Source organism: Phragmites australis, chromosome 12 (genome assembly GCF_958298935.1).
Source record: "Phragmites australis chromosome 12, lpPhrAust1.1, whole genome shotgun sequence".
NCBI lineage: Eukaryota > Viridiplantae > Streptophyta > Magnoliopsida > Poales > Poaceae > Phragmites > Phragmites australis.
The window spans coordinates 32572638-32597880 of record NC_084932.1 but is presented as its reverse complement, the minus strand read 5'-3'; the positions used below and the strand labels follow the sequence as shown (position 1 = coordinate 32597880).

Below are 25243 nucleotides of genomic sequence, written 5' to 3'. Positions count from 1 at the left end.
GAGGCCTAGTGGCCGATGATGACCCGGGATACATAAACAGTCCAAAAAGCTTATGCCAGACTGTTGTCCCGTACTTTACCGCATTTTATTGCTAACGCTTACTTTGCTTGGTCTTTGTTGCGTGTGAATATAGCCTTGCAGACTCGGAGACGACCTCGGTATGATGACCGCCAGCACAATTAATCAGAGGTAGCCCGAAGATGAGCGTAATTAACCAGAGAGTCTCATAAGGCCACAGGAACCAAGACAAAGCAATCACCAGATCGTGAAGATAGTCAGATAGCGTGTGCGTTACGGAGTAAAAATGTATATGAGAGAAGCTGTACTTTATGATTTCGACCTGAATGAATAAAGTTACATGTTTTGATTATTACATTCTCCTGTCTTTTGTATACTCTGTATACTAGCACACCCGCAATACAACATACATACAAAGCTACAATCTGTCTCAACCCGCCCTTGTAGGCACGGTCGGAAAATGGGCATTGTTAATGATGGAGTACGACATCATGTACGTTTCGCAGAAAGCCGTCAAAGGGCGAGCTCTTGCTGACTTCCTAGCGGTGCATCCTATTCCAGATGATTCAACCTTAGTCACAGAATTGCCCGACAAAGAAGTATTCACAGTCGACATGGAGGCTCCATGGGAACTCTACTTCGACGGTGCTTCACGCATGGAGTCCGACCCCGATGGGACTCCTCGTAGAAGAGCCGGTGCGGGAATTGTGTTCAAGAACCCCAAAGGAGAAACTTTATACCATTCCTTTTCCTTGCTTAAGGAGGAATGTTCCAATAATGAAGCCGAGTACAAGGCCCTCATCTTTGGGCTTCTTCTTGCACTATCCATAGAGATACATATTCTTCACGCGTACGGAGATTCTCAGCTCATTGTGAGACAGGTTAATGGAGTCTATGAAGTGCGCAAACCTGAGTTGGTCCCATATTGGGAAGCCACTGACAAACTCATGGAGAAATTTGCACTCATACATCAGACATGTCCCTCGAAGCAAGAACGCTTCAGCAGATGCTCTTGGGAAGCTAGCCGCAGCCCTCGTATTACCCGATGGGCAAGTGGAAGTGAAGATCGAAGAGAGATGGCTTCCACCGGCCATGCTCGAGCTCATCCCCGAAGACCACGAAGTGAACACTGTGGTGACTACCAAAGTTGATAAACAAGATTGGCGCAAGCCTTTCTTAGATTATTTTAAGCACGGCAGTCTGCCAAGTGACCCCGTCCCAAGACGTCAATTGCAAAGGTGATTCCACTCATACATATACAAAGCGGGAGTCCTGTATCGACGCTCTTATGGGCATGAGATGCCTCTTCGATGCATGTCCCAAAGCGAGTCAGATAAAGCCCTGAAAGAGGTGCACGCAGGTGTTTGTGGTGGACGTCAGAGCGGGCAAAAGATGTACCATAGCCTAAAGCTTTTAGGAGGCTATTGGCCCGGTATGATGACTGATTGCATTCAAGTGGCAAGGTCTTGCTATGACTGCCAAATACACAGGGACTTCAAGCATCGTCCCCCAGTTCCACTACACCCGACTATACCTTCTTTGCCGTTTGACGCCTGGGGTATTAACATAATTGAAAAAATTGAGCCGCCCTCTTCTAAAGGGCATCAATTCATTCTCGCCACCACTGATTACTTCTCCAGGTGGGCGGAAGCAGTTCCTTTGAGGGAGGTGAAATCCGACAAAGTCATCAACTTCCTCGAGCGTAACATCATATACCGTTTCGGAGTTCCTCATCGCATCACCTCCGACAACGGACTGTCTTTCAAGTCAAGTAAGATCTACAAGTTTGCTGAAAAATACAAGATTCAATGGAACTATTCCACAGGTTATTACCCTTAGGCCAACGACTTGGCTGAAGCTTTTAATAAGACCCTCGTGGGCATTCTGAAAAAGACAGTCACAAAACACAAGAGGGATTGGCATGACCGTCTCTTCCAAGCATTATGGACGTATCGGGTCACCGTCCGTACCCCCACACAATCGATGCCTTACTCACTTGTCTTCGGCACGAGGCTGTTTATACCACTGGTGCTACAGCTTCCCGCGCTCTGGGTTGCCATACACAATGAAATCACACAAGACAAAAGAGTTCGCCTTCGGCTCCAAGAACTGGACACCCTTGAACAAAAATGTCTCAGCGCTCTCCAAAACTTACAGTTCTATCGACAAAACATGATCCGAGCGTATGACAAGCTTGTCAAACCTCACGTATTCAGGAAGGGCGAGCTAGTACTTGTTTTGAGGTGCCCGATTATACTCACCGGCAAAAGCAAAGGCAAATTTGAGCCAAAATGGGAAGGGCCTTACGTTGTAGAACAAGTCTATGATGGAGGTGCCTACCAACTCATCAACCAGGAGGGCGTTCGTCCAATGCCCCCTATTAATGGTCGCTTTCTTAAAAAGTATTTCGCTTAAAGCCGTCCTCCGTTCCCCTTGGATCAACATTGAAAAGGGAGAATTATGAGGCTCAGTACAAGTTTTGTAGAATAAAGGGTGTCGATCCACCCAACAATAATCATTGCCTTTCTACCTGTCGCTGAGTTGCGATTTCAGGGTATGGCTACTTACAGGACTCACCTCTAGAGATGTATGAGGTGTCATGGCAGTTTTAAGCTGTGATAATAAACACACACTGCACAAAAGACACGTGTTCCTTTGTTTACGCTTGGACGTCAAGGCTGACTCATTCTGCCTCCGAAGCGACTAGCCATTGTTAATCATGTACTCTTCTACCCTGTCATCAATTCACCCGGGGACAACTATAGGAAAAGAGCAAGAGGGGGCTACCTTCTCAACACAAGTCGTGGGTATGTGTGCAGCTTCTTGCCACCCCGGTGTGATCAAAACAAGGGCCTTGTTACACCAAAAGTTGCCCGCGAGGTTTAGTACCACAGAGCATGGATGATGGGATCTCAAAGGCATTCACAATCCCAAGATCAAGCTCAAGTACAAGCAAATTCAAAGGCCCAACAAAGGTCAACCAATGTTCAAAACACGCATTTGAATGTGTCATCCAGTCAAAGCGCTCCCAAATTTAAGGGAGAAGTACCAGCAATGTGCAAGTAAAGTCACCATCAATGGGTGATATGAAGACTGCGAATGCCAGAGAGTGACCATTGTTCACCAGGCTCGCAGAAAATGGAGGCAACAATGTTGTAGCTTGCTTTCCATTCATTTTCAATCTCTACTACACACAGATATAGCCTCCAGGGAGTACATGATTGTCACCGTGCTCTAGCCGAGGAGGCAATTTTGGGGAACCCACATCGTTTTCAGAAGCACTTTCAGACATGTGTTCTTCACACATACACTGATGTGTCGTAGAATTAAATGCAACTGTCACGACTCTTCGTCGTCTCCTGAAGAAAGAGTCTCTTGTGGCTGTATCTTGGGGTCACATCATAGCTCGGTGACACAAGAAAAGCCCATATTTCAAAACATCAAATGCATCAAACGGGCCTGTTAGTATGCATTTCCATTTTTATTATCATTTAGCCATGTTTTCATAGCTATTGCAGCTTGATGAAGCAGAGAAGTATACCATCTTTGTGTTTACAGATTTATCATTCCTCACCTTCACTAGCTGGCACCTCCCAAGGTCGCAGTGGAGTTTTATATTTATTTGATGCCTTCACTGGATGGCACCTCCCAAGGTCGCAGTGGAGTTTTATATTTATTTTATACCCTCACTAGCTGGCACCTCCCAAGGTCACAGTGGAGCCATTTATCATTCCTCACCTTCACTGGCTGGCACCTCCCAAGGTCGCAGTGGAATCGAGGATCCCCTCGGAAGTGGCGCTGAGTTTCGTCGCAACTGAGGATTATCGGGAGCAGTGAAGCGTGCCAGTGCGGTTCACGTGGAGCTGTGACACCCTTTAACCCTATTGGCTGGCACCGTGGCTGCTACATGGTCGCAATAGCGTTGATAGAATCTTTCAAGAGGTCCTTCATTGGCTGGCACCTCCCAAGGTCACAGTGGAGTCCTCTGTCTTTTATGACAACGCTAGCAAGCACCTCCCAAGGTCGCTGCGGAGTTAAATCCTTTTCAACGATACTGGCTGGTGCCTCCCAAGGCCGCAGTAGAGTTTTTTATTTCCTTTGAGGAGTGGTGCGTCTGTCCACCACAAGTCAAAAAAAAATGATCATCGCTGGCTGGCTCCACAAAGCGAATGCAGTGAAAAGCTCCGAGGTGATACTCAACAGCTGTTCTTTGCTTCAAGTTTAGGAGCACCTAGTCGAGCCCTCGCTCCTTGCTCTCGTGCGAGCTCAACTTCGTGGGGAGCATTTGTACGATTCCATTTTGGTGTATATTTGCACCTATATACATGTACATATACATAAAAAAAGAAGAAAAAAAGAGAAAAAAAAGAAGAAAAAAGAAGAAGAAGAAAAAGGGGCAGCGCGACCAGCCTTCTGCCTTTTGGGCTGGCCCGATCTTCTTCCCACTTTTTCTCCAGCCTCCGGCCTAGCCCGAGTGCCCCCGCCTCCTTATCCTCTCCACCCGAGTGCCCCAAAGCCTAGCGCCTGTTCATCTTCTCCCCGCCGCCTCTCTCGCGCGCGCTGCCTCCCACACCACGCCGAGCCAGCCTGAGCCGCTTATGCGCATGTCAGAACTGCACTCTCCTCCCTTCGCTCTCTCCTTCTCCTCACCCAAGCCAGCATGGGGGTGCAGGGGCTTGGCCCTGCTCCTCTTCTTCCTCGAGCGGGTGCCACCACAAGGAGCCCGAGCCGCCTCCGCCATCTGCTCTCCCTCTACTCGCTGTGCCGCTCCCTCTCTGGCCGAGCTCACTGAGCCATTTTTTTTTCTGGCCGAGCCGAGCACCACTTCCCCCTTCTATCCCTAACTTGATTTGGTTTGGATTTGTTTGAATTGGAGTTCGGCAGCCGCAACCATCTCCAAATCCCAACCGAACCCTAATGGATTGGGCTTGATATCTTCGATTAAATGATCCTTATCTCTCGTGGGAACCCTAGGCCGCCCCTATAAAGGCAGGGAGGGGCGTGCCCGGGAGAGGGGGAGTTTTTTTGGGAGGCCTCGGTGAAGCCCTGTATCGGTGGATGAACACCGCAAGCAGGGATCTTGAGGGACCCCCTTTGAGATTCGGCCGAGGGCTGATTCTGGATCTACCTCGTACGTGGGATTAATGTGAATGTATGGGGTCTAGGTGGGACGGATGATCGTCGGCTAGTAGGAGTAAATGCACAAGGGATTTAGACAGGTTCGGGTCGCACGGAGGCGTAATACCCTACTCCTGTGTGTCTGATGTGCTATTAATGCTCTTGGAATGCCTTTCTCTGGATCCCTGTGTTACAAGATTTTTTGGTCGATCTAACAAGTCTTGAGCTTCAGTCTTCAAGTGCCGGTCTCTCTGAACTTGTGTGGAGGTGAGCTTCGATCAACTTGTCCCTTCTACGAAGTGCTCCCCACCTTTTATTCTACCGGGAGGGAGGCTCCGCATGCCCAGAACGGGGGCACAAGTTCCTGTAAACCATAAATAGAAAGCAACCATTATGGGTCTACAGTTTGATGTTACAGGGGTTGAAAATGCGCCCTTCGGTTGGTCCCGTCGGTCATTGCGCCCCAACTTTAGCAGGTGCAGGGGGGCCCACCGGCCAGCAGTTGAATATCCCCGCATGCTCGTCTGGTCAGAGTAGATCTAACATGGTCTGACGCGGCAGGGCGATAGGCGATACGCCTTGAGCCCATCGACAATATCCTCAAGCCGTCTTCCTTTATGGGCCCCATGGCGTGACGTGCAATGGGACCTGTCGCATTAATTGTCCCCACGCTTTCCTGCCAGGCGGTGGCAGGGACTGACGTACTCAGTACAACAGGTGTGGGGGAGTGATTAGATGTGACCAGCCACGCTCCCCCTTAAATACAGTATCGGGCTTCCCACCGATTGACACCTCACCGTGGAGCCCTTGCGGGGTCCACCGGCAAGGGGCTTCTCAGGCCCTCGGGGAACTCTAGATACTCGGGGACCAGCTGTCCTTGGCCCCGAGCACCACCTCCCGGGCCTGGTTCTTCTCGGGTTCTCGAGGAACTCTGGGTACTCGGGGACCAACAGTTCTTGGCCCCGAGCACCCCCTCCCGGACATGGCTCTCCTCGAGTCCTCGGGGAACTCTGGGTACTCGGGGACCAACTGTTCTTGGCCCCGAGCACCCCCTCCCGGACTTAGCTCTTCTCGGGTCCTCGGGGAACTCTAGGTACTCGGGGGCCAACTGTTCTTAGCCCCGAGCACCCCTTCCCAGACTTGGCTCTTCTCGGGTCCTCGGGGGGGATGGTCCCCGAGGGTCGACGCCACGTGGCACAGTGCTGTCCTGGCCTCGGGACCCAGGCCGAATCTTCCCCACCATCGTTGTACCGTGAGGTGAGCCCTAGCATGATTGTTCCTACCTCCCCTCTTTGTGCTCATGCACGGCCGTGCCGTTGTAGCCGGTGCTCTGACCGCGCCGTTGTGCTTCCCCCCCTCTGCTCTGTGATAGCCCGGCCATCGCACCGTGGGGGTTAATGCCAGTGTCGGCCATCGTGCCATGCTGCTGTCTCGCGTACGCTTGTCCCAGCCTTCGCGTCGGTGTGCTACCGCACATTGCTGTCTGTGTTCGGCCAGCCGGCTGTGAGGCTTCCCATGAGTTGGCTCCAGTCTCTGCTGAGGTTTGCTTTTGCTTACCCAGTGCCTTCGTTGTTGGCTGTCTAGTGTTGTTTCAATCCCTCTATTGGTGCCATATGTCTGCTGGTTGCTATTGCTATCTTGATTACCAGACGAGTGTGGGCTATTCTCCTATAGCCTCATTAATTCCAATGTTCATTGATAGTTGATTCCGGAGTATATGGTTTGATTCTCGATTGTTGTCTGTTGAGGCTGGTTGTTGCCAAACCATATGTCTGTTGTCGCTGTTGATCTATGGCTAGTTGTAAGCTTGCCCTGTCACTTGGTTATGTTGCCATAAGCGGATGAGGATTACGTTGCTACGTCACTAGACTCTTGTTGTAGGTTGTTCACCAGGAGTTTTGCCGCTAGCCTTGTTGGTTCCATCTGGGTCTATGGCCGGTGGGCTAGTGGCTATTTTTGTTCTTTTGCTGATGATTAGTTATTGACCTAATGATGAGCAGTTCTTCACTTGTGGCTTGGCATTCCTCTACTCAAACTCTGATGCTATCTCTAGTAGGTCATGGTGCTGATTGCTGATTATAGAATATGAAAACTGATGGCGATGTCTTTGTACCTCCATGTTGTTGTGATTGCAAATAAAGAAAAAAAGAAATCTGGTGCCCTTGTGGCTCATGGTGATCTCCCTCTCGCCTTTGTGGCATAGTGCCTGTGTGGCCCACCTATGTGGCTGTCGGATCACAAATAATAGAGTGCCATTGTAGTAGGAGCCTTCGTGGCTCAACTGTGATAACCCTCGCCTTTGTGGCTACGCCTGTGTGGCTTTCACCTTTGTGTCATGTTGCCTTCGAAGACGGCCGATGAAGACAAGTCCAAGGCCCCGAAGAGGGAGTTAGTGAGTCAGGCACGGCGTCGGAGCTCCTGGTGGTGGCCATGCTGCCGCTTCCAGTAGAAGCTATGCGTCGTGCCATGCTCCTAGCTCACCTCTTCACACAAACACAATTCTGAGGCCTACGTGGCCGATGATGACCAGGGATATATAAACAGTCTAAAAAAGCTTATGCCAGACTATTGTCCCGTATTTTACTGCATTTTATTGCTAATGCTTACTTTGCTTGGTCTTTGTTGCGTGTGACTATAGCCTTGCAGACTCAGAGATGACCTCGGTATGACGACCGCCAGCACAATTAATCGGAGGTAGCCCGAAGACGGGCGTAATTAACCGGAGAGCCTCACAAGGCCACGGGAACCAAGACAAAGCAATCGCGAGATCGTGAAGATAGTCAGATAGCGTGTGCGTTGCGGAGTAAAAATGTATATGAGAGAAGCTGTACTTTATGATTTCGATCTGAAAGAATAAAGTTACATGTTTCGATTATTACATTCTCCTGTCTTTCGTATACTCTGTATACTGGCACGCCTGCAATACCACATACATACAAAGCTACAATACAAATTCGAACGAGAGTTTTGAATCCGCGAAACACTCAGGTCATACTGAATCTGTCATTGTTGAGGCTAAGTCACTAAGATGACTTGCTTTATCTTGCAAAATAGTACAATGCATAAAGACCAGTCAGATCCAAAGTTCTGCTAAACTCAAGATGCAGCTGCACAAGCATTTTTGTTATGCAAAAAAAAAAAAATCATTTGCAGCCACCTTATATGTTTTGAAAGATCGCCTCAATGGATCTTAGGAAAACTAGAATTCGAGTTTGAACTTAATTACATGCTTTCAAGCTGAACTCTTGAGTACGTGTGACTAGGCATGATTCCCACTTGTCAAGTGGGAGACAGTTGCCTTTGGCATCCAAATACTCTCTTAAGTTTATTAGCTTTTGCGATACCTTTTTAGGGATTACCATTGGGTTTTAGTCCATTTAATTCACTTGTGATTCTGTCGAACAATCTCACCTGGAAACTTGGAAAATTGTTCCTAGCATTTTGAGATGGGTGCATTTGGAAGCATTTTTTCCTTGAATTAGAGTAAACACTAGATTTTTAACATTTTATTTTCTAGGTGTGGCAAAAGTTGTGTTAAAGAAGGGCAAGGCCCAAATATTCCGAGATGGGAGCACAATGGCGTGGGGAGGTGCCGTTGATAGAATAATCGGTCGACCTCCTCCGAAATCCGGTGATGTTGTTCTGGTAGCTGATGGGACAGAGAAACCTATCGGATGGATCTCTATAACTCTGTGTCCATGTTTTGTATTCGGCTGATGCAGCTAGAAGAAGAAGCAAGAAGGTGACACAATCATAGGTACCAGTTTTACACTCACTGACATTCTAGTAGCTCAAGCAGTGGCGGAGCCAGGTCTGAGTGGAAGGGGGGGCTGATCTCCTTCTTCCTCCTCCAGCCCTCCTCCTTCCTCCTCCAGCTCCCCTTCTTTCTTCCTCTCCTCCTCAGGGGCAGCACAGCGTAGGGGGGGCTTGAGCCCCCATAGCCCCCCCGGTGGATCCGCCACTGAGCTCAAGCTGACATATTACTTATCTTTTTTCTTTTCAGATATCCCACTTTTGATGACAGTGAAGGGGATAGGTACATGTTAAGTTTTAGTTACCAAGGGAAGTTGGAACCATGCTCAAATCATCAAAAGAAGTATAATTTATTCAGCACTTTTTATTTATTTTGTAGAGTATACATTTACTTTCCAATAGAACAATAAATATCGTAAGCTAAAATCTTTAGACGAAGAATAAATTGTTATTAGTGTTCCTTGAATTCTCCTGCTAGAGCACTGAATGCTGATCAACAGCAAATAATTAGTTTTAATACATTTTCATAGGAATTCCAATGTTTTTATCTCATTCTTGACTCACAGTTTTCTTGGAAGTGTATCTAAAATTTCCAGTCACTAATTTTGAACCGCAGATTGTCTGGTTTAATAGTGGACATCTTTATTGATGTTGCCTTGATTGCTTCATCTGTTGCATGGGTTGAAAAATATAGGCAAGAAATCCAGTTTCTTGTTAGCAAAGTTGACAGTGTCAACAACATAAAGTGGAGGTCGTCAGCAGATATTTTGAAAGAAAAAGGATTAGATATATTAGAACAAAAGGAGCCTACTTCTTCATCATGCGCAACTGTGAAGGTGAACCTGTTTTTTTAGATAAAGGAAATATTTCTGGCCTTTTGCATCTTCCGATGCATAGAGCCCCATAATATTTATTACAAAGTCTCGATCTGAACGATTAAAGGACCAAAAGGAAAATATTTGCATCCTACAAAGCAAATAGACTCTTGTTCGTTATTACATAGTCTCATTATAAGAATTATCCGCATAATCTATAATTAAGCAGCCACCCATGCTTGGCGAACATATCCATAGCCACCACCTCCAATGCATGGGATGCCCTCAAGAAGTCTTCCCTTTAATCCTCCCTCTGTAGCAACCTCCAGAACCGCAACCAATAGGTTCCCCTGAAAATTGCTTGCATTAAGCATATATTAGGAGTATGATTAAAAATTATATCATTTCAGCATAGCCATATTGACCAAAAGATGGCTGCTACCCCAACTAGCATCTTGTTCTTAGTTTTCATTCCCATTTCTCTTAACCAACCATCTATAATGTGACCTGTACTGCTAGGTTTTTTAATACCTAAGGCAATCGAGATTATTTGCCAATAGGATCTAGCAAAGGGACATTGAAAGAAAAGGTGATTAATGGTTTCATTTTGATTGCAAAAATAGCACTTTTGGTTTCCATCCCAGTTCCTTATGATCAGATTATCCTTGGTCAAAAGAACGCCTTTACCTAAGTACAACAAGAAAACCTTAATCTTTAGCGGAATCTTGAGTTTCCACAGACATTCGGCATTGCTCATTGTCGGTTGAGATATCATTTGCTTGTACATGGATTGAACTGAGAATATTCTATGTGCATGCAAATCCCACCTAAAAATGTCTTGTTCATTACCTAATCAAACTGAAGCAATTTTTGACACCATATGGTTCCAAGCAACTAATTTATCCCCTACAATGGGTCTGCGAAAGGCGAGGTTCAGTGATGAAGATTGCATAACATCAGCCACTGTGGCTTGACTCCTTCGAACCACATTATAAAGTGTTAGATATTGCACACTGAGAGGATTATCGTCTAGCCATCTATCATTCCAGAACCTAGTCTGGCATCCATTTTTGACATGGAAGGAACCCCATTTGAGGAATTCATTTTTTACTTTCATAAGCCCTGACCAGAAATGAGAATCACCTAGTTTCCCTTCTACCTGGGTTAAAGTTTTACCACTGAGATACTTGTTTCTAAGCATTCTTTGCCAAACCCCATCCTCATTAAGTACTCGATAAAGCCACTTGCTAAGGAGGCATATATTCTTAATCGAGAGGTCAACAATGCCAAGACCTCCATGGTCTTTTGGCTGGCATAGAATGTTCCATCTAGCAAATATTTTTTCTTGTGGTTATCCCCTTGCCAAAAGAATCTGGATCTAAGATAGTCCAATCTTTTAAGCACACCTCGGGGGATCTCAAAGAATGACATCATGAATAAAGGAAGACAGCTTAAGACTGAGTTAATGAGCACTAGTCTGCCCCCAACAGACATAAGTTTCCCCTTCCAAATGCTTAATTTCTTTTCGAACCTTTCTTCAACCTCTCTCCAATCCGTATTCCTTAGTTTCTTATGTATCATTGGAACACCGAGGTATCAAAAAGGTACTTGTCCAATATTACAACCAAATAATTGTGCGTATTGGGCCTCCCATTCTTTAGCGTCACCATAACAGAATAGTTCACTTTTATGAAAGTTTATCTTTAGACCCGAGAGTTGTTCAAAAACACAAAGTATGAGCTTCATATTTTTAGCCTTTTCGAGATCATGATCCATGAAGATGATAGTATCATCTGCATATTGCAGAATTGATAAACCATCATCCACAAGGTGTAGAACAACTCCATCGATCTGCCCATCCTCTTTTGCTCTTGCTATTAGTATTGCAAGCATATCAGCGACAATATTGAAGAGAATAGGCGATAGGGGATCACCCTGTCTAAGTCCTTTGTGAGTTTGAAAATAAGGTGCAACTTCATCGTTGACCTTAATTCCTACATGTCCCCCAGACACAATATTTTGGATCCAGTCACACCACTTCTCTGAAAATCCTTTCATTCTCAAAGTTTGTTGGAGAAATGACCATTTGACTTTATCATAAGCCTTTTCAAAATTGATCTTAAAAATCACCCTATTTTGCTTTTTCCTATGCAATTCATGGATGGTCTCATGGAGTATTATGACACCTTCCATTATATTACAGACAGTCATGAAGACTGTTTACGTAGGACGGATTATTTTTGCAACCACCATATTTATTCGATTAGTGACAACTTTAGTAAATATTTTAAAGCTGACATTAAGGAGGCATATTGGACGGTACACTAGTATTTTCAAAGCAGTAATTTTTTTGGGAAGTAGCGTAATCACGCCAAAATTCAAGCTAAAGAGAGAGAAATCTCCAACGTGAAAGTCTCTAAACATATCCAAAAGATCATATTTAATGACTTCCCAAAAAACTTGGTAAAATTCAGCTGGGAAACCATCTGAGCCAGGAGCTTTATTATGCTCCATTTGGAAGATTGCCCTTCTTATTTCTTCCTCCTCTAAAGAAGCCATCAGTATCTCATTTTCACTATCACTCACTTGAGGAATATTATTCCTTATCGACTCGTCCATTGCAAAATTATTATGTTCAGGTTTGCCAAACAAACCTTTATAATACTTAGTGATATATTTCTTGAGGTTGGCATCTCCAATAATAGCACCCTCCTCTTGTTCCAGTTTATAGATTTTCTTCTTCCTATGTTTCCCACTAGCTACCAATTGGAAATATTTAGTATTATCATCTCCCCCTAGTAGCTCTTGGACCTTGGCTCGTTCATACCATTTGAGCTCTTCTTCTCTAAGAATGTGAGCTAGCCTTTCATTAAGATAATGTTTGAAAGCTATCTCATTAGGCATTAAAGGATTATGCTCTGCCTTCTTATCAAGCTCATCAATTTTCATTATTAGCTGTTTCTTCTCCTTTTTTAAAATGCATGATGTATGGTTAGCCCAACCCCTGAAATATTGCCGCAGCGCTCTGATTTTGTTTTGCCAATTTTCGATAGAATTATTACCTCGCTGCTCTGATTGCCAAATATTGGTTACCATTTCACGAAATCCATCACGGATCAACCATCCCAATTCAAATTTAAAGAGTAGTTGCTTACCGTGGTGGAAGGCAACCCCCGCATTGAGTAATAATGGAGTGTGATCAGATCGGGACCTATCAAGCGCCTCAACCATAACCTTGGGATATTTCAACTCCCACTCTATACTCATTAGGACACAATCCAACTTTTCAAAAGTTGGTGGTACTAAATCATTTGCCCATGTATATTGTCTCCCAGTCATTTCGATTTCCCGAAGATCCAATGCATCGATGATTGCATTGAATGACTGGGGCCATCTAGGATTGAAATTATTATTATTCTTATCCTCTGGTCGTCTCATGATATTGAAATCCCCCCTATGATCATTGGGTTAGTTTCCAAACTACACACATGAGCCATCTCCGTAAGAAAAACAGCCTTATATTCATCTTGGGCCGGTCCTTAGACCACGTACAATGCCCAAGTGAAACCATCGTCCTTGTTTTTTAAGAGACATTTTAAGTAATAATCTCCCTCAACAATGGAACTAATATCAAAAACCGATGCATTGACCCCCATAATCATGCCACCTGATCTACCTCTTGGAGGCATAGTGTGCCACAGATAATCCATACCTCCACATAAATGATTAAGAGTAGAAGTAGAGAAAGTGCTTCTACCTAATTCCATGATTGCAATAAAATCAAGGTGTTGTTCTTTAGCTAAGTTCGATATATAATTATGTTTAGCCAAGTCTCCTAGACCTCTGCTATTCTAAAAAAATTCTTTCATTATAAAACTACTTTGGATGGAGTGTTTGGCTTCTTAAGAAGGCGATTAACCTTCCCCTTACTATTACTATTACTGTACTTTTTCTTTCTAGTCACCACATTTAGATCGCAGCATAATCGATCCAAACCCTCTTCATCGAGGGACTCACATAAATCATGGTAGTGACTGAGAGTCGCATCCACTTTGTCCATATCATCATCCTCAAGATTATGAGAGGGTGGTGATAGACCCTTATATTTCTTTTTAATCTTAGAGCTAGGAGTTTTAGCCGAAACAGATAATCTATCAACTTCTATGTTTTTAATAGAGATAACATATTGATTGATGGTTCTATCATCTCTACCCATAGTAACTCCTAGGTTCATAACATTGGAGGAAATAACTGACAAAGGCAAAGAAAGGAAAGATGAATTATGCGTACCTTCCTCTAGATTACTTTTTGCTGCCAATCGCTTAGCTTTGATCATGGTGCCTTCATCGCCCACAGTTCTGTTGCTTGACCGCACACCACCCTTGTTATCATCCAGGATGGTGAAGATAGACTTTTCATCTGTGCAGTTTGCATCTCTATCCTTCCACCCTTTGTTAGTCATAGCAAGAATTATCTCCAATCCATTAATGAGAGGAAGGTCCTGAAGTGCAGCTGCCATTGCCTTGTTAGACAAATTAGCCTTGACCCCATTATTCTTGCAAAGAGCCTGCAGCCTCCAGCGAGGAATTTTACTGAGATCCGGTACTGCTTGAGGATTCATCTTAACTGACTCAGAGGGTGTAGATTTGCCACCCAAAGAAATCGTGTCCATATCTTCGAGCACTGGAAGTTCACTTTCCTGCCCTGCCGAGGCCACATACGCCACAGCCATCGTGTCTTCCTCTTGAACAGAGAGCTGCATGTCAGAGACTTTATCATCACCAGACACCTCCAAACTCCTGGCCTGAGATGCTGTTACCACATCCGAAAAAACACCTGTTGCAGGCACCAGATTATCAGCACTCAGAACTGGATAGACTGCATCCACCGGGAGCCCAGCAGAAATAGCTGCCACTCCACGCATGGAACCGCCCGACACACCCATGCAGTCGGTGGTGACCAGTTCAGCACCCGCAACATCGGAAGTCTCCACATCCACTGCCGTCATCTGTGCCGCTCGAACTGAAAACCTGCTGGAGCTAGCACCCAGATCGTCTGCCAAGAGCTCTGCACCGGTCTCCTCCAACACTCTGGCCAGAGCCGCTACTACCTCGGGCGCCAGCACATCCGCAGGCACTGAGAGCACGGTAGAAGCACCTAGCATGGGCGCAACCATGCCACCGGCGGCCATGACCAGGATGTCACATGGCAGTCCCGGGACCTGTGGTTCAAGAGAGTCTGGAATTTCCGTAAGATGAATCGGACATTTCGGCGCCTTAGGAACAGACTCAGATTCCTCCACCTTCGTACTGATGATCACACCGCCAGCAAGATCAACAGCAGATTCTTCTCCCGGAACACCCATGCGCATATCCTGCATCTCCCACCCCCATTCCAGCTCGTCAGCGAATTGTTCAGGTTCAGAAACAAGGAGCTCTTTTGGATTAGCAACAGCACCAAAGGGAACCTCAGAACTACCTGACTCAAGCATCTTTCTCCTATCTACAGCCATCGTGTCATCTTCAGCAATGATCATGTCAACTAGCTCATAAAGTAACTTACAACAGCCTTGTCCATTATTTCTTCAGCCATTGTTCTAACTTGTTCATCATCTTTTTGGCATGCCCGGCATTCGACCTATCCTCCTGCATAGCATCATTCATATTGGTGTTATCAGAAGTGTTTGCCTTGTCCCCTTCTGTGTCATTCTTTGGCCTCTTGCTATCTCGGTCCTCCATATTTTCATCCTCCTCCATCTGTTGATCCTCATCCTCATTACCATCCGCATTGTGATCTTCCCATTTCCCATCATTTAAGATCTTGTCAACCGTGAAGAAAATTTCATAGACAGCGTCCTCCACCACTATATCGGTGGCCTCCGGGATACCTTTAATGTCCAGGACAGCAACTAGGATGCGAACCACTCCCATTTTCTTCGTGTACTTCATATCCACCTTCAAAGTAGCCCCGAGTATAGATCCAACTGCCCAAAGTGGCAGAAAAGAGCGAATCTCGTGTGGGACACCATACACATTCACCCACACCTTCTGGAGGTACTGTCGTGGCTCAATCTTATTCTCCCATTCTTTGAAAGTCATCACCCCCTCCCCATGTTCAGTCCTCACCTCCTTGATGGCAACCATCCGTTGTAGCTCCACTTTACATGGAAACTGAACGATAAATCCATCTCCATGTTCCTATATGATCCACTACCACTTAACCGGAATGAGACGTGCCAGCTCAGACTTTATGAGGTCAACTGGTACTACACCTTCTTCGATGCGGATCAAGGCTGTTGCACTGTCTTTCTTCGGAATTTTGCTTACCGAGGCACCTTCCATAGGTATCTGAAAGAAGCCAAGATGATCACCGGCGAAGCCGCAGAATGTCGCAGGCGGTTTTGGAGCTCATAACAGAGGGCATGCAGGAGTCAGATGTCCCTCATCACAAATGCAACAACATAGAACCCCTTTGGCCTTCTTCCCAACAGCGCCCTTGTTGAGTCCGCTTGCTTCAGCCACATCTACATGACGCTTCTTGCTATTGTCCTCCCGAGGGGCTTCCTGCCCTGCAGCATCGCCCGCAGTAGCAGATGTCGTCGTTTCCACCTGATTCTGAGCCGGCGGTGGTGGAACAAAAGAATTCCCATGGCCAGCTCTACTAGAGGCACGTCCAGAAGTGTGGCCACCACCTCAGCCAGCACCTACGCCATGACCTCCACCTGTGCCACGGCCACCAAAACTAGAGGCGCGGCCAGCACCATAGCCACGACCCCGGTGACTCGGATCATGAACCTATCCACCACCATGAGCATGTCCAACATGAGTTCCAGACCTTGGGAAACGGGGATTCCGGAAGCTCTCGTTCCCATGGCCGGAGCCCCTGCCGCCGCCCTCACCACCGAAACCTCGACCTCTGCCAGCCATGCCTAGCCGAACCACCGCTGCGTATGATCGCTTGACTGTCGAAGAGGTCTGCAAGGAAAAATGAATTAGGGTTTTTAGACGGTGACCATCGCACGCAAAATCTAAGGCGAGCCAAATCAGGAAAGCGACGAGCCCACGTAGCAGCGAGCCCATTAACCAAAGCCAGCCCAGCTTCGCTTTTCGAATTTTGAAATCGCGTGATTCCAGGATCTGGGGTCGCCGATGGAGCCTCGTCGGCCAGCCCTCCCCGCCAGACTAGATGCCCCAGCAAAAAATCGCTGAGCAAACTCGGCGGGGTGAGACGAGGCTTGGGCAGCGGCCCAATCCAAGGCTTTCGCGAAGCCCCTTGCCGCACACCCTCGATCGCCGGAGCTGGACCATCCACGTTTCCGGCGAACTCCATTGTTGTGCCCCCAGCATGCATGATATGATCCACAACGTGGCCAGTGTATGGAACATCATCGGCAGCCACTGTAGCCGTTCCACGGTCTGTCGCCCTTGCCGAGCGGAATTGCCCAACCTTCAAAGCTTGATTCAGATGATCAGACATGAGACGTTGTTGATCCTCCTCCACCATCCTCTTTTCTCGCAGAACCTCAGCAGCCACCGCCTTCTGATTCCGGCGTGCTGCCTGGATCGCCGGCAACCATTGAAACCCCCGCATTCCTCTTTCTCCTTGCAGATGTGAACCTGTTGACTTAGACAACTAAGACAAGTTTATGATTCAATATCCATTAGTTTTGATAGTTCATGTTAAATATAACTTAGTTTTAGTTCCAACATTTGTAGTTCTAATAGCACCTTACCGTACTCATTAAGCTAGCAAGTATGTAAAGAGACTGATGCATGTGTGCTCAGTATTGCAATTAGTTTGAGTTTTCAGATTGTAGCACATATTGTTCCTGCAATGTTGTATCACTCATGGTTCCAACACTAGCTGATTTTTATTGTTACTTTTAGGTCATGGAAAATGGCATTGTCTACTTAGTCTCATTGGAGGGTCAGAAGACAAGGTTTTATGTAGATCAACAATTAAGAGAACCGCCATTTCATATCATTACTCTCAAAGGACCAAAGGGTCCTTGACCTTTGCTGCTACAGTGTTGGTTTCGCTCTAAATGCAGCAAAGGGTGGCGCTTCAAATGTCACTGGAAAAATCCAGTAAGCTAGGAGACCATTTATACTTTTAGTCCATCTGTTCATATGCTTTTCAAGTTACTTACAATTGCGCATTGTGTCTGAATAGCATCATTAATTTGGAAATTTCACACTAGGATATCATCTTTAGTATCTACTTGTAATATTCTACTGGTTTTATGGTACAAAATATTTCAACCAGCGTAACCATTTTCAGGCATTGATTCATCGGGATCAGCACTAGACCTTGCCAATGAGAATATCGTTCTCAATGGGCTAAATCCTGGAACAATCTCATTCGTAAAAGGAGATGCAACTACATTCATGTAAGGAGCTATCTCGAAAAATGAGCTGTGGGACTTTGTGATTCTTGACCCTCCAAAGTTGGCGCCTCGAAAGAAGGTACACGTAATCGCATCCTCTCGAAAGAGATCTCTGACAAGCTTGATCTTCCAAACTGCATGGTTTGCTTAGTAATCGGACCCAAACACTACCTGAGGTGTGTTTCACCAAGCTCATTATCCATATATTTGTGATAGCCACTAATGTTTCGCCAAGCTTGTTTATAGAATTGAAATGGAATGTTTATAGAAAGGCTCAATTAGTTATGTCAAACTTAAATTTTTTGTTCCTTCCTCTTCTCAAATGTATTGTTTGATCCCTAAGTGCTGAGGAGGAAACCATCCTTATTATTATTGCACCATTGTAACCTTTTAATTTGGTAGATGCACTGGACAAAGCAATTTTGGAATCATGTAGCATCCTGCATTCTAGCATCCTCATGGTAGCTGTAATTTCATTTGGTCCGAATCAATTTATTTACCTCCCTCGGTTTTATTTAAAATATATTGGAACCACAGAAATATGTACTTTTACCGCGCCTCGTTTCAAATGTATTGTTTGATCCCTGAGTGCTGAGAAGGAAACCATCCTTATTTTTCACTTTTAGCGAGTTCAGTTAAAATTGTAAATTATTTTTCACTTTTAGGCTTACTAGTTGAATACCGGTGCGTTGCAACAGAAGTTAAAAATTTGCACACAATAACCTCATATAGGATTGCGTCACGAGACGTGTGACGTGAGGAAGTATTTCATGGACAATACGTGTGTGCGCGCTATGGAATAAAAGGAAAAAGAATAAAAAAGATGGAGCTATATGTAGGTGGCTGAGGAGCTCATGTATGTATGTGTGTATAACTATTGGGGTACTGCCCAAATGCTGTTCGGATAGGAGAAAAGAAAAGGCAAAGCTACTGTATTGGAATCGGCCTTGGCCCAGTGCAGCCTGGCGCATGGGGGCGTGAGACTCAGGCAGCCCAGTTGTTCGGTTCATGGCCCATGTGGTCGCGAGATGGAGCTGGTGCGCGTGGTCCATGTGGGGCCAGCTCAGGTGGAGGCGCTGGCCCATACGGGAGTAGGCAGGATGCGTGACTGAGGTGGGAGGGCAGAACATCCTACTTGTTTTGGAACGACGATCACTATATATTTTTTAAGTAGTAGAGAATTATTTATGTTAAATTTCTTTTTTTTCCACTTTTAGCGAGTTCAATTGAAACATGTACCTTGAATATGTTACCGGTTATTGTCACAGAGATAATCATGTGCTGTTATTGGTTTATATAAAGGCCATGTGAATTCTCTTTGATTACCTTTAGAAGATCATTATTCCCTGGAACTACAAATTATTTTTATGGTGTCAATGCATCATTAGCACATGACTGTGTTTACAGTCGTATAACTTCTTGCCAAAATGAGTTAGGCATCCGTGGATTTCGTAAGCTCATGCAATTTCATGATATGATGAGGAAATTGGGCGTCCCAAATGACATACACACAGACTCCCAAAACTTCATACAACTGCCCTGTGCCAGGTTCGGCTAAGTAAACTCCACGTGACAGTGGAAAATTTTTGGACTCTGATACTCTGACCGCTTAATTCTTTCCTTTTATTTGTTGTATCCTATTTTTCCTTTCTCATGGCTTCCTTAACTGATTCACACATATACAACATGCACACGCTCCCATAAAGAAAAAACATCACATGTTTTAACCAATCATTAATATTGTCTGAAAATATTCGAATCCCGTTACAACGCATAAGAATTTAACTAGTAAAACAAATAGTTAGTTGGGGGCGGCAATTCCATCCTCGAAAAAAAGAAGCCAATTACAGAAAGAAATTATAAACAAAAACAAAATTACAGGCGTTAAGGCCTATAATAACGGACGACTGACCAGCTGGATAGGTGGAGTACCGATCAATGGCCATCAAGCAATTTTTTATCACCTTTTATGCGAAGCTGTTGCCATCTTAGGTCGCACAATTTTGACGATGATCATATCTCCTAATTATGCTAACTACAGAAATATTCTCTCCAATTATAAATATATGACGAGACAACATCCGGTTAAACTCTTAGAACTTGATTATCAATAGTTTTCAAAATATTTAATTTTCAAACATAAATATCATGTGTATAGGTTGGTTTTAGCATATACTTTTCATGGTGTGATAATTTTTTTGAATTTCGTAAATGTATTCTAGTTACAAAATCTTGGTCAAAGCTACACGTTGTGGACTGTGTCCTGTCCTAAATGTCAAGTATTTGTATTTATGACCGGGGCATCTAGCACCAACAAGGGGCTTGTGAGGTGGGAATTAGTCAGATCTGTAATTTTAGCTGAAGCCTTGATCTTGGTGGATTCTATTCATGTGTGCGACGTCCGGTGCTTTAGCCGAGTCTCACAGTAGAGCGGCCTGGCTGTTAGCTAAACTCTCCCTGTATCTTACAGACAACACTCTCCTACTGCACAAGCAAGCATAACATAGCTTTACCTTACTGCTATTGCTGGAACATAAAAACACAAAGTGATATTTAATTCTGCTCTTGCTGCAGAACTGGGCAGCACACACACATGAAAAGAAATCACAGATAAGGTGGTTTTGATGCTGCAGAACTTACAGCTTTTCTGTTATGTATACACCCATATTTATAGTATACAAGAGCTAAGTATCCTAAAGGACTTTTGCTGCTGATACAGGATAGGTTCAGTCCTCCTTATCTGCTTATAACTGAGCTACAAGAGTATTGTTCTATTTGGTTTTGACTACTCAACCTAGACAGCTCAGGTTACTTAAAACATAAGCTAGCTTTGGTTTCTAGAACAACCATGGTAAATATCTAAGGTGATCAAGATTTGTCTGTCAATCACCCCCTAAGGCTTGACATTGATTTGGACCATGCCAATCCTCGTACGTAGCTCTTGGAATCTGACTCGTCCTAAAGCCTTTGTCAAGATGTCCGCGAGCTGATCTTTTGTGCTGACAAAACTAGCACAAATGCTCCCGTTCTCCACACACTCTCTGATGTAGTGGTAGCGAGTCTGAATGTGCTTGCTTCTTTCATGGAAAACGGGGTTCTTACTCAGCGCCAAGGCGGACTTGTTGTCCATCCCTAGTTCCGTGGTGTCAGCTTCCCTTCCTTTGAGCTCTCCAAGCAATCGAGCCAGCCAAACGCCTTGACTGGTTGCCGTCGTAGCAGCAATGTACTCTGCTTCACAAGAGCTCAGCGCCACAATGCGTTGCTTGAGTGACTGCCAACTGACCAGGCTCTTGCCGAGAAAGAAGAGGATGCCAGAAGTGCCCTTGCGTGTGTCGACGTCGCCGACGTGATCGCTATCGCTGTAGCCGATCAACCGAGCTTTCGCTTTCCCTGTTCTCTTCTTGTAGTGGAAGCTGAAAGAACTTGTTCCCGCAATATAACGGAGGATGCGCTTCACGGCCGTCATATGCTCGGAGGTAGGCTGCTCCATAAAGCGGCTCACGAACCCGACTGAGAAAGCCAGTTCCGGCCATGTATTGACGAGGTAGCGGAGGCTGCCGATGAGTCTCCAGTACTCAGCCGCGTCGACAGGAGAAGACGTGCTGTCACGGCTCAGTTTGAGCCTCTCTTCCATCGGAGTGGCGCATGGATTGCAGTCCATCATCCCAGCCGAATACAGGATCGGCCGAGCGTAATGCGACTAGTTGAGAGAGATGTCACCGTCGTCGTGCTGTTGAACCTCGATTCTGAGGTAGAAGGAGAGCCGATCAAGGTCGCTCATCTTGAATTGAGCTTGCATTTCGCTTTTGAACCACTCGATCTCTTCTGAGTCTCCTCCTATGATGATGAGGTCATCGACATAGACACCAACAAGCAGTCGCGCGTCCTGCGAGCCTCGACCGTAGATGGCGTGCTCGTTAGCGCTCTGCTCAAAGCTGATGGACTCCAGCGTGCTATGCAACTTCTCGTTCCATGCGTGTGGTGCTTGACGCAATCCCTAGAGGGCTTTGTGCAGCCGTAGCACCTTCCTCTCCTCGCCGGCGATCAAGAATCCTGGTGACTGCGTCATGTATACTTCTTCACGTAGGTCACCGTTGAGGAAGGCGGACATGATGTCCATGTGGTGGATAGGCCACCCTTCATCAGCTGCAAGTGCTAGAAGAAGGTGGATTGATTCAATTCGAGCGACGGGCGCAAAGACCTCGTCAAAATCTACCCCTGCCCGCTGCACATAACCTCTGGTAACTAGCCGGGCTTTATGTTTGACGACCTCACCGAGCTCATTCTTCTTTAGCTTGTAGACCCACTTGAGTCCAATGGGTCGGCACCCTGGAGGCAGCTCCGCCAGCTTCCAGGTGACATTGTCCTCGATGGTGCGCATCTCCTCCTGCATCGCTGCTTGCCATGCCTCGTCCTGCTCTGCTTCGGTGTAGCAGCTTGGCTCCTAGCCACTCACCAAATTGAGGTCACCGTCGAGCACCCGTGGTGTGTATCCGGTCGGTATATCATCGTTGCCGAGGATGTTGTCCACCGTCCGAAAGCAGATGAGACTATCACCGTGGCTTGCGTCGAAAGTGGCAGAGTCATGAGACGGTGGAGAAACAAACTCTAGAACAGAGTCGGAGGCCGCTGCAGCTAGAGTGGCTTGCGGCACGATGGACGTCGGCGGGCTTGGTGGTGGATGCAACTCCGGTGCACCCCATGCTCTGGCCAATGGTGGCTGCAGGGGCTCCTGTATCAAGTACTCAACTGTGAAGTCGCTCGATAGTGCGGGATTTCCGCCATCCTCTACCTCCCAGCTCCAGCATGCATCCACGTCGAACATCGCATCACACATCACTTGGACACGCTGTGTTCGCGAGTCGTAGACATGGTATGCTTTTGGCACCGTCCTGCATAGCTAATGAAGACCATAGCGGCGCTCCGGTCGTCCAATTTCTTCAAGTGCGGGCGCACATCCTTCACGTACACGATGCATACGAAGGTGCATAAGAAGCTGACATCCGGCTTGCGGTCACCACGCTTCGTACGGGGTAATGCCATCGAGACTCTTGGTAGGGGCGCAGTTGAGGAGGAAGACCGCAGTTGTAATGGCCTCCCCCCAAAATTCCGTTTTTATCTTCCTCTGCTTTAGCAGGCTGCGGGCTGTGGCGAGGATTGTCTGGTTTCGACGCTCAACAACACTGTTTTGCTGAGGTGAATAGGGCGTGGAGAAGTGGCGCTGCACTCCCCGATCCGTGCAGTACTTGGCGAACTCCACGCTTGTGAATTCGCAGCCGTGATCAGTGTGTAGGACTCGGAGCCGCCGTCCACTCTCCAGCTCGATCGTCGCCTGAAATCCCTTGATTGCCATCGGTGCGTCATCCTTCGATCCCAGCAACACAAGCCACATGTTTCGCTGCAGTCGTCGACTAGCAGTAGGAAATAGCGTCGACCACCTGGCATCGCTGGCGAAATGGGTCCGCACAGGTCACCATGAACCAAGTCAAGGAGGCTGTCTGCTCGATACTTGGCCTGCGCAGGAAATGGAGTGTGGCGCTACTTCATGGTGATGCAGGCATCGCAGAGTTGCTCAATGTGGTCTAGTCACGCCAGCCAGAAGAGCGCATCGAAGCTTATGTGCCCATACCTAGCATGCCACCTCCAGGCGTCGTCGTCACGCTGTGCGGTGAGGCACACTGGGCGCGCCAAGTTCAGATGCAGAACGTAGAGGAGGTTGCGCCCACGCGCGACCCGGGCGAGCAGGCAACACTGCCGATCCCAAATCCTCAACACCCCATCCTCGATGAGCACCTTAGAGCCGTGCTCGTCGAGCTGGCCCAAGCTGACGATGTTAGTTTTCAAGCGTGGGATGAAGTACACGTCGTTTAGCGCCTTGTGCTCACCATTCCAGCCGGCGAAGAGCACAATGTCGTAGCCTCGGATGTCGACAACAGAGCCATCTTCGAACCGGATAGTGCCGATGACACCCTTGTCCAGCTCTGAGAAGTCCTCACTCCGCCCTGTCATGTGATTGGTGGTGCCTGTGTCCAGGTACCACCAATTCTAATGTTCCTCGCCTTATCCTCGGTGCCGAGGTGCACTTGGGCATGTGGCTCGTCGAAGTGGACAAGGCTCGGTACTTGTGTCTCCATCTCCGTGAGTGTGCAAGCCTGCGCCATAAGCAGCGCAGGCTCATCATCGTCGCCGCCTTGTCCTCGTGCAAGGTTGGCGCACTCCTACTTGGGTTGGCGGTAGTCCCTCGCCCAATGTCCGGCTTTGCCACAGTTGCAACACTTGTCGTCGCGGGTGGCATAGCGTAGGGCATCGCGCACAGCATCCCTGCCGTGGCCGCTGCCGCCGCCTCTGTTGCTATCATACCTCCTCTGAGTTTTGCGCGTGTGACGGAGTCCCCCGCTGCCGCCTTTGTCAGCTATCGACGAAGATTCGGTGGTCTGTCGCTCATGCGCGCGCTTGCCACTGCTCCTCAGTGAGAAGCAATTGGCCGCTTGCGCCTTGCGTAGCAGTGGGCTCAAGTCTATCCTCCGCTGCCTTGAGCAGCCCGGTGACCTCCTCGATCGACAAGGTCAAGATGTCGATGAGCGTCTCGATCGACAGCGCAATTTGTGTAAACCGGGGCGGGACAACGCGGAGGAACTTCTCCACTACCTTCTGCTCGTCGATGCTCTCACCGAGCGTACCAAGGGAGCCAACGATGCTAGTAAGCCGCAACGCGAAGTCGTCGATCATCTCGCCATCGCGGAACGAGATTGACTCAAAATCCTTCTACATCTGCTGCGCCTTCACCTTCCTCACGCAGTCCATGCCGACGCGCATCATCTTGATGGTGTCCCAGGCGTCCTTCACAGTGTTCTTGGTGGCGAGGATCGGGATCATCTTGGCGGGAACTACGCGCAAGATGGCTTCCATAGCCATCCTGTCCTCTTGGACATCAGCGTCACCAAGCTCTACCGCATCCCAGAGGTTGCAGGCTTGCAGCATCACTTTCAACATCAGTGACCACTCTGTGTAGTTTGTGCGCATGAGAGTGGGAAAGGTTGCCGAGCCACCGAGCTCCCTCATGGTCCGTTGCACGATAACCTCACGCACATCGTCGTCACGACGCCGTGGTTTGCATGAAACTGGTGAAGGCGAGCCTCGACGCTCATGGCGT

At 47.0% G+C, this 25243-nt stretch overlaps 1 protein-coding gene and 1 pseudogene across 1 annotated transcript; one reads left to right on the top strand and one right to left on the bottom strand.

Annotated features, from left to right (window-relative positions):
• Positions 1–494: 494 nt before the first annotated feature.
• Positions 495–18764, top strand: LOC133886555 (uncharacterized; annotated as a pseudogene).
• A 2219-nt stretch (positions 18765–20983) lies between these two features.
• On the bottom strand, positions 20984–21724 carry LOC133886554 (secreted RxLR effector protein 161-like). The gene has a single exon (XM_062326221.1). The coding sequence runs from the start codon at positions 21722–21724 to the stop codon at positions 20984–20986; it is 741 nt and encodes a 246-aa protein (XP_062182205.1).
• Between the last annotated feature and the right edge of the window lie 3519 nt (positions 21725–25243).

Coding starts and splice junctions, on each gene's coding strand:
- LOC133886554 (XM_062326221.1), bottom strand. CDS start 21,724: ATGGAAGAGAGGCTCAAACTGAGCCGTGACAGCACGTCTTCTCCTGTC.